This window comes from Contarinia nasturtii, unplaced genomic scaffold (assembly GCF_009176525.2).
Source record: "Contarinia nasturtii isolate CC-2019 unplaced genomic scaffold, AAFC_CNas_1.1 Cnas_scaffold_695, whole genome shotgun sequence".
Taxonomy (NCBI): domain Eukaryota; kingdom Metazoa; phylum Arthropoda; class Insecta; order Diptera; family Cecidomyiidae; genus Contarinia; species Contarinia nasturtii.
This window is the reverse complement of record NW_022198046.1, coordinates 5,904,877-5,915,578: the sequence shown is the minus strand read 5'-3', so window position 1 is coordinate 5,915,578 and position 10,702 is coordinate 5,904,877. Positions and strand designations below refer to the sequence as shown.

Below are 10,702 nucleotides of genomic sequence, written 5' to 3'. Positions count from 1 at the left end.
CACTATCTGTGTATTCTATTCACAAGACCAAAACTTTCAAATCGGAAGAGTAATATCGTTGCAACACAACGCACATCAAACACTGTCTACCACGAAACATAGTGTCCATCAATGCAGAAACTTTTGAAATTTCAATCGCAACAAATTAAAAGAGGTTTTCGAAATCATGAATATATGAAATATAATCATGAATAAATAAAGATAGATAGAAAGAGCGAGAGAGCGAAGGAATTATGCGGATTTCGTCGAAAATGGCTTGCATTTTCACCAATCCAAATATCAAGTGTGCAATTTAACTTTGCAATTTGAATATCTAGATTTGGCTTTTTTTAACGATGCTCTCAGTCTCGTTCTCTTTTCATCTCTCTCTCTCTCTATCTCTCTCTCTATCTCTCTCTCTATCTCTCTCTCTATCTCTTCTGTGTGTGGAAAACTTGATGATAGAATAATCATAATTTTATTGTGATTTCGTGATAGAATTGTGGATAATGGCTTTGGATGATGCGACGATAAAATAAATCAGAATAAAACACCAATATGCACATGAGCCATATACAGGCAAATGCATCGCACAAAATATACTACTACATATTCATAATAATTAATTCGTTTAATTTTGATATGGTCGCAAAAATTGTGATAAAAACTAAAATGTCTGGTAAATTCCCTGTGCAAACGTGAGGGTCGTATTTTGTATTAGCTCTCGTTTCTGAATGGTGAATCGAAAAAAAAAATCGAAAAAATATTTATCTCTGTGATAGCAATATTATTCATAAATAATGTATGATGCTGACAAATCTATCCATGGCAAAAAAATCAAGGGCAATTTGTAAAATTCATAACTGCATACGGGACGTTATAAAAAATGCACATTTTGCTTCTGTCAAAAAAATGAGCGTCAAAAATGGCAAACATTATATATTTTTGTATGCAAAAGCAAAGGATTTGTTTTTGATCAAATGGACAAGGATTTGGTTTAATATTACTTTTCTTTATCGAATTTAAGTTTTAAACAAAATGAGCATTTTTTGCATCCAATAACTAATATTTGGTAAATATATTTACTTAGGTGTACTTCAAGACGATCGATAATTAGTACATATATATAGTAAATTGGGTCTGTGAAATCTTGTTTTATTTACACCATTCTCTCTTTTAAATTAATTAATTGACTAGGCATTTAAAATATCATCTATACTTCTGCTTTATTTGGGTCTTTAGCACTCGTACGTACGCATTCATCATGTTTTTTTTCTCTTTCGCGTCCAACACAAATATATATATGTATGTATGTATATTTATATATAAATACATTTTTTTGGTTTATTTATTTATTAGATAAAAACAATTGTTTCTTGCCTAAGCTCTGTGCCATATATTTATTTAAATCGATTATGAGAAATTCTAAATTTCTCTTATTCTCACTTCACACATAGTTTTGACGAAAAAAGTAGCACCTCTCTTCGCCAAGAAACGTTTTCGTTTGCTTATGCAATGATTTTGTGCTCGTCTCTGTATATCTCAATATAATAATTTAAATTACATTTACCTTAAGGTGTCACTTTCTAAAAAATATAATAACGATTCGCTGCGCGTTACACATGCAATTTACATAAACAACATCATAATTCAATATTCATTTTAACTATGGAACTTCTTTTTTTTTCATCCGGAGAACACATAACATTAGCTTTCCGTTTAAAATGTATATTTTAGAGGTGTTATTTTTTAAATTCATATCGTTTACGCCATCATTTTATGGTTTTTTTCTGTACCAATTTTAATAATACTTTAAATAGTAAATGTCTTCACTATTAATGTAATCATAGTTGATTGAGGATTTTTCGATTATTAAGTGTTTCAATGTGAGCTTTTCTGTAAATCTTTATGCTTTTTTTTGTCATTATTTTTGGTTGGTTTTTGTTTCACTCGAATTACATATAGGCTTATGTTTTTTGTTTCGTCTTTAAACGGAGATTTGTTGTTTTGTCTTTGTAAACGACCTTTTTTTTCGCGAAAAGCCGCTGCATTTGGTGTGGATTCTGTTTGGATTCAACGAAAAAAAACGCGTCCATGAAAAATATGGATTATATGTATAATCCTGCCATTTAAAATACAAGAAGAACACGATGCTTATGTTCCGTTTACTGCAAACATTCAAACTCTAATTTGTGGTTAAATTATGTGTGTGTACATTTTGTTTTTCGGTTGTTGTCTTACTAAATTCATACCGATTAGGCTGGTCACTGTCTGTGAATTGTTACCGGATACATTTATATATGATAAAAAAATATTCTTGTGTTGATTGTGAGTCCCACGCGTACATTACCGTCGTCACCAAACCGAAACATAAACAGATAAAAACAAAACAATATCCTCCAGATCTCATTTTCAGCGGCTTTCTCGTTCACATTTTTTTTTTGTTCATTCACTGTGCGTTCTCATTTTCATATTCACTCTTCAGTCCGGCAATATCTTCATTTTTTTATGTGTCGCTGAGGTGTTTGGCTTAATTACTTGCACATTTCCGTAATATAATAATAATAGCATAACGAACAAATATAAAATATACCCGCGAACATTGTTTACTTGATAAGGAACTAAATGATGTGCTTTTTGTATTTAAAGTACGAATCATAATTGCATACACAATCGACGACAATTGCGGTCTGTTACCGTTCTATTGTTCTCACTTTCTCGCATTCTCTCTCTCTCTCTCCACTCCCTGTGGCATCATTCATCGCGTCATCTTGTTAGCGGCGCCGGTTTTACGATCCAAACCATAATACAATTCACACCAATGAATTGAGGGAGATAGGAGTTGGGGAAGAGGCGCACATTATTCTCTCACTTCATATACATAATGGATGGTGAGAGAGAGATAGAGGGAGGAAGAGAAAAAAAGCATAAAGAACTGTTGTCATTTTATTATTTACTTCATTTGTCCTTCTTTATTTTAATAGCCACTTAATGGAATTTAGTTTTGATTTTGATACGTTTCCGTCTGAGTTGCTTTCAACACCGTTTAACTGTATGCTCATAAATCGTTTCAAGCACATTATTCACTTTCGTTGGCTGAAATATGTCAGATGTTTCATTTTTCGTAAAACACTATGTCTTGCGAGTTTGCTTAACGCTTTTATGCTCTTCTGTCTTTCATTTCGATGAATATATTTATTTTCACAAATATGCACAAAATTCACTCACTCAAAAACCATTTTCCGGTGTGGATGTGCGTATTGTGTTCCACTTGGCTAGTATATGTGTCTGTTCTTTCGCACACAAAATAACTTCAGCCATTCATTTCGTCGGTTGGCTTTTCTTCAATACATATTTGGATAACCATTAATCACATTTTACTGCAAATCTACACATTTATTAGTAATTTATTTTGCTTTTGTTCGGTTGAGCGTTATTTTATTGTTATTTGATTCATTTATTATTATTTTGTGACTTTGTCGATTTTTTTGTTGTTGCTGTTTTTGTTATTTTATTCTCTCGTGCTAATAATGATGATGATGATGATTTTGAATCTATTTATTTTATGCGCGATAATGATGATGGCCGCGATTACGAGACGATGATATGGGGTGCACTTGCCAGCACAGCAAATGTTGCCAGCACCGTAAACAATGTGAATACGATCAAGCAAAACCTGTAATAAAATTAAAAGACGATGAAAAGAGGAACGGATCAGCATAAATGCCATACAAAAACTCATGCAAAAACTTCATGGCAGAAGAAAGTAATTAATTTAAATGTCAGTGATGATGATAAAATTAAAGAGGATAGTTTCTGGGTTATTATGCAAAATCGAATTCATTTTTTTTCTCGTCTTTAGTTTGAATTTCTTCAAGCTCACACAATCCGTCTTTGACTTTATTCATTGCACATTTGCCAATTTTATACTGCATGCCTTCAAAATGCACAGTATGCCTTATGAATGTGATGGCAAATATTCAAAGTACAAAGTACACGGGTTTATCACGGACACATTTTCTGCGAATGTGTCTGTGTGTGTATGGCGACGATGAAGAAGACGGTGGCGGCGACGGTAAACTAAATGAGTTAAACCTCTGTATCTTAATCGGTGGATGTTGAACATTTTGTAACGATTTTGGCATTGAAACAAATTGGATAATTAGAGCAAATAAGCGGTAATTGAGTAAATTGTATAATTGTCATACCTGTCGACAACCATTGCCGCAAACTTCCAGTCACTAACTAATTCAGCTTCATCGTCTGATCGTCGCATTCGAGCCGTTATGAATTGCAATTCCTTTAATATTGAATGTAGATCTCTATGATTACAATTCGAACTATGGTGCTCTTCAACCGTCGTTGGTCTTCCGAAACTGTAGCGTGACAGAGCCAAATAGATACAAAAAAAGAATACAGTGAAATATACATATGTACACATGCATCAATTAAATCGAACATGGACCATTTTATGAACGGCAAATGAACGAATTAAAAATTCATGAAAAAAAATGAATCGAAAAACATACCTTGAACCAATCGCTGTTTGCGATGAATTGAGGCCTTGATGCCGAAAATCATCTTCAATATCGAGTACATTGGCAAGTAGTGATTTCGATGAACGCTCTTTTAATTCTAATTCTTTCATTCGATTTGATATTAAAATTGATTTTCTAGTTATCTTATGACCCGGCCGTGACATTCGTAATATCCAAGGCAACCACATCAGAAATAGTGTTCTTATCTGTGCTCGTGTCAAACAAATAATGAAAAGAGGATAAAAAGAAAGAGAGAGAGAGAGAGAACAGAAATTATTTATTAATAAAGAGCACGCAACGATAATTATTTTTTTGATAAATCCAATTTGCAATCGAATTCTATTTAACCAAAGGTTTTATGTTGGAACGCACACGTTCACTTCGTCAGATACATGTTTATGATGTAACGAATTGTTTTTGGTCCATTGAATGAAAAAAAAAAACGTAACCAACAACCAACAGCGCATTTGTACATAATGAATATCGATTTCGATTGCAACCGATTAAATTAAATGAAAATATAAAAAATATATGTATATAAAATCGAGAGAGTAAAATTCCATTTTACCCATGGCGGCATTTCATGTATGTCGGCAGTTCGATGATGATAGTTAAGCACGACGACCGTCAGCACAACCGATGACGCTACCATAAACATGATGCAATTGAAATATGTGCCTATTATAATGCAAACGAAAGTATACACCGACAATACGTCGACAAAATCCAAAATAAATAATGAGTACACGATTTATGATTGATGCGATGAAATCATATCACAGCGAGATAAAGTGAAAGGATGAGTCGTCATCAACCGCAGAGTATTCACAGAATCCATAAATCCAATAATTGTGTGCACAATTGAAATCGAATACGTTCGTTCGGTTACAAAACAACAAAAAAAAGTGAAAAAAAGAGAGAAGAAAAAAATGTATTAGTTTACTGGTCTTTTGGTGAAAACAATTCAATGCATGGCGCTAAATCTAATTTATAGGGAGTGAAAATATTCAGTTTTCTTTTTTTTTTTTTTTTGGTTTCTGTATGCTATCGTTGAAAACAATATCCAATGTGAAAACGAGAACATTGTGCGTAACATCAACTCAGATGTCCAATTTTTAATTGAATTATTTAAAAGTTTCGAAAATAACGAAAAACTTTGATAGGATCCATTTTCAAATCGGACCAAAAACGACGCCAAAGTAAGAAAGACAGTGACACAATTTCCATTTAAAATTCTGACAATATTCTAAACTTCACATTTGATATTGCTTTCTCGTCCCATAAAAAATGTGTATCCAAAATGTGTATACATTGAATGGTGAGAAAAACTAACTAAACGAATGATATTATACATATATATACATTGAATACGAAAAAAACTTCAACATTTATTCAGACATTTACAAATGGGCTAACAGAAACACGTAAACCGATTTTTATATTACATTATACAAAAAAATGCACAGTATTTACACATACACAGAGATGGAAGAAACGAAACAAAAAACAAACGAAATGAAGAGGTTTATGCGTGATGATAATATTTGACAACATCGACACATCAAACAGACATAAAGTAATAAGAAAAGTTTTTTTTTTACAAATAACATCGCAAAACTCACACGGGTATAAAACAACTAAAACAGCATCAACAACAACAAACAGAGAAAACAGAAAATGTGGTGAAAATGCTTGGAAAAAAAAATTGTTGGAATTTAAAGAAAATATGACAGAAAAACAATGTAAAAAAGCTCAAAAGAATGCAGGAGTTTTTCGCAGAGCGATAAAATACAGCCGCAAAGTTATGTGAATTATTACTAAGTATTATTTACAAAGTCAATAGAAATGATGAACAACAACAACACAAAAAATGAACGGTTTTTTTGTTCATAAATATAATTTATTTAGAAAGAAATGAGCGTATGATATAAATTCTATGTGTACATTGTATGCACGCCGATGATGGGTGATGTGCGAATATCGAATGACTAAAATTTATTGCTTAAATTTAATAAATTGATCTAATAAGACATGATAATATTATTGCAGCAATCATAACGAACAATATCAGTAACAATAAGTACACATTCACTCACCAAACAACAATTGACATTTCTTTGGTTCATTCATCATACAACATACATACTATATAGATTCTATCACAATTTAGTATAAAGACATACACTCTCCGGATGAGTGCGGAGTACTCGTGTACGAGTGCCATAAGTCAATTACATCCTATTATATTACATTTTATGCTAAACATTTACTATTCAAATTAAAACGGCAACCGAAAATATATACTGATTACAATGATTTACAGAAAAAAAAAGACGAGGAAAAAAAATCAACCGCATTTGCTTCATTCAATCACACGCTCACTCAAAAGAGAAGAAATGACGCTGGTGACACGCCACTCAAATTACCCGCTCGTAAAAAGCACACTCACGCATATACTGAAAGGGAGGGGTATTAAAGGATACAGCAAGAAAAAAAAAAGAAATCCTTTCATTAATTTTATTCAAACATATTCATTTTTATTTAGATGAAGAAAAGTGCCAGCAACTAAGTAATAACAATGTAAAACATTTTGCGCGCTTTTGGATCTACGATATACATGATGTGATATGTGATGTTAAGTGCTTTTGCTATTCCGCGTTACAAATGGAAGTGTATATATTTATGAAAAGAAATGAAAGAGAATGGGATCTAATCGTCCCGTCAACAATATTCATATCATCGCAAAAATATGCATGACGAAATGAGAAAGTGTGAGTGTGTGAGGGAGCGAGAGAGAGAGAGATTGGAGCAAAACATGTGTGAATGGTATTGTTTGGGTAAACGGCTGTAGCAGCTGCTTGTTTACCAGCCTTCCAAATCTAGTTTATTGAGTGTAATCGCTTCATTCGCTGTACATTATAACTTGAAATGACATAATATGCATGCTTATGTTAAGAGATATTTAGTCCAGGTATGTGTGCATGTGTGTTTGTTTGTTTGTATGAAATTTATGTGTCGCCCAGTACCATTTCTATCTTTAACAATAATAATCTTTTTCTTTCATTTACCACATCGGATGAATGTGTGCAGTGTGTGTGCGCTTTGCATTTCCATCTAACCGAAATCTGTCGAAATGTAGAAGATTTGCGAAACGCTTCGTTCGATCAAAACAAAGCGACACACACACACAACAATATCTAACAACAAATAATGGTGTTCGTTTCGCTTTCGAATTTATATTCGGCGTGTCTATTCAAATAAGGGCTTTTGATACTTGCTCACTCTGTCTTCCACTCACTTCTAAACCAAAATGTAGTCACAGTGTGCATCATCAGTACATTATTATGAAGTCAACCGATTGTACACGTATTATATTAATTCAGGCAGATGTGTGGATTTCTCGTATCGAGCATACCAAGCACACCAAACGATGTTGATGTAACAAGCACACCAAACGATGTTCATGATGTGCATTGCACAATTCGCAAAAAGCTCATCACTCGGCTTACTGATATGTCCACAGATTGAGAACCGAGTAAACTAGCTTCTGTATATCAAATAATGCAATACACAAAATGTACGTGCATCAAGTATATTTTCAAAACGTGCGCGCTCGCACACACACACACACACCTTCTTGACAAATTGAGCACATATTGAAAACAAACAGCAGCGATTTACTTCACATCCCAATTTCCTCAAAAATATGGATGAAATATATATTATATATGTATGTGTATGTATTTATATTTTTGTAAATCTTATCAAAATCGTATTTACACAAGTGATATAAATCACTAAAGTTTTCGACGATGTACGACCAACGACGAAAACGAAAACGACGACAAAGTGCATTTTGTTTATGTGAAGGCCAAAATCTATTCTACATCAGTTAGTGTGTTACGATATCCGGCAATCCATAAGTGTATGGGTTGCATTTACATGGAGATCTTACTTCGTGTACATTTCGAATAAATGTGGTGTTCAACGATACAAGAAAATTGTGTATATTTTTGAAATGCTATTAGACGACATATATGCATAAATTTAGTGCAATTCCGATCTAGTACTTATGAATTGGCTTTTTGATATGTTTATAAGTGCAAGTTGTTTAAAAGAGAGTGAAACTTTTATTCAATATTTCTACAATCTTCTTTGCTTATCCCTCTCATATTGAGAGAAAATGAGTTTTCTCAGTGAACAATGAATATTATGTGTATATAGTATAATTATAATAATAATAATAATAATAATGAAAATGGAAAATGTGTGTAGATATTCATATTTGCATTTATATTTCTATATTTTTATATTTATATATTTACAAACAAAGTTGTTGGTTACATATGTTTTATTGTAAGTGAATGTTAATGTTCTATTTTTCAATGTGGCAGCAAGTCGTAAAACTTGGGTGTTGTTTTATTCGAAAGTGTAAAATGTAAATATGTGAGTTTTGTTGTTTTTATTTTATTTTTTTGGGTCGAATGTTTTATAATATCTCCGAGTTGAATATAATTTAAAAATATTTTTTCTCAATTTATTTGGTAATGGCCGTTATTGAAATGCATGTGTCGAAAATGTGTAACAGCAAGAACAATTTAATTAATAATTTCGAGAGAAAATTTGCCCAAAAATAACAAAATACGTGCGTTTTGATCTCATCAAATTTCATTTGCAAAGTTGTGTGTGTGTTTGTGTGAATGAGTCAGAAAAAGAAAAAAGTGCGAGTGAGTTTCATATGTTTCCATTTTACTGTGTGGCTCACACCATTACCAAACACCGACGACGGTAATTTTCTTCACGCAATTTCAGAGACATACATACGCATTTGTAATCTAAGCAATAATTTTACACCATCGTTGGCAAGAATAAGAGAAGATGAGAACAACAACATCAACAACAAAACAAAAAAGAACAATTTTCCCCAATTTCAACGAACATGTCACACGAACAAAAACTTTTCGCACCACCAACATGCATTCCGGACGATGAACGCTAAACTTCTAGCAGAATGTGTCGTGAGCTAACGCTCTTTGAACCATTTGTTTCCGTCCATTTTGCACCCACCGAACAACCAGCATTTTCAGCATACGAAACGGATATGAATCCAAGAACAAAATGGTTCAGGTATACAATTTTCACCAAAAAATGAACATAGCCAACGAAGTTACCAACGTATAAAACAATGGACGCAATCAAGAGCGCTCGTAACATCCATTAAATGAAAAAAGACGATGAAAAAAAGAATAATATATATAATGACTCTCTCTCTTTCTTTCTCTCTCTCTCTCTCTCTCTCTCTCTATTCAAATGTGTGTGTCATTTTGCAAATATTCAATTGTATATACTCGTTATCCTTTGAAGCAGTACGCAATGGCTAGAGAGAAAATAAAATTGGAATGAATATAATGCGGCCAACAATTGGGCTTTTTGTTTGCGTGGTCATTGGTCCCCATCATTTTTAAGAACATTGAGATGTGACCGATGACTGTTTCATATTTTTTGCGGGATCATTCATTTGATGGTGCAGAGCTCAATGCTTGTCTCACATTATTTTTAGATCATTTTATAATTTAAATGTATACAATAGTCCATGGAATGAAAAAAGCATGTGTATGATAGAAAGAATAAAGCGAACGAGAAAGAAAAAGAGAAATACAGACAGAGGGAGAAACAAAAATTTATGTATAGCCGAGCAAAAGCACCACATCGAGAATAAAATAAGCAAACAAGCAAACAAACCAACCACAGCAAAGAACCAACGACCCAAACGAGAGCACAACTCTCACAGAATTTTTTTTTCCTTTCATACAATTTTTATAATTTAATATGAAATATCTTCTATTCTAGCTTTTTAATTTCCAGTCCAATTCATCCGACCCAGAGGAAAAAAAAGCACCAGTGACCGGTTCGCGCATATTTCTATGCCTGATAGCTATGCTAAGCATAGCGGAGACGTAAGCCGCAACGCACCCGTCGCCATTCGATTCGAGCTATATTGTATGCGCACGGTCGTCTGCATAAACGAACATGTGTATTGTTCATATAGAGTGAACGGCGATGCGTCGGTTGCGTTTGCGGCTATGCTTGGCATATCTATGCTACCTAGCGTATTTAGGCAAGCATAGAAATATGCGCGAACCGGTCACTGAAAAGCACACGACAGCCGATACGAGACTGCAGCA

The 10,702-nt window shown here is 33.2% G+C and overlaps 1 protein-coding gene across 1 annotated transcript in view; it reads right to left on the bottom strand.

Annotated features, from left to right (window-relative positions):
• Nucleotides 1–1,070: 1,070 nt before the first annotated feature.
• Nucleotides 1,071–10,702, bottom strand: part of LOC116340878 (neuronal acetylcholine receptor subunit alpha-7) — an 85,717-nt gene continuing 76,085 nt past the window's right edge. The window contains exons 11-14 of the mRNA XM_031767607.1: nucleotides 5,086–5,195; nucleotides 4,509–4,723; nucleotides 4,188–4,355; nucleotides 1,071–3,655 (exon numbers count right to left, since the gene is read on the bottom strand). Of these exons, the coding sequence (XP_031623467.1) occupies nucleotides 3,571–3,655; nucleotides 4,188–4,355; nucleotides 4,509–4,723; nucleotides 5,086–5,195 (578 nt within the window). The 3' untranslated portion in view covers nucleotides 1,071–3,570. The remainder of the gene's footprint in view (nucleotides 3,656–4,187; nucleotides 4,356–4,508; nucleotides 4,724–5,085; nucleotides 5,196–10,702) is intronic.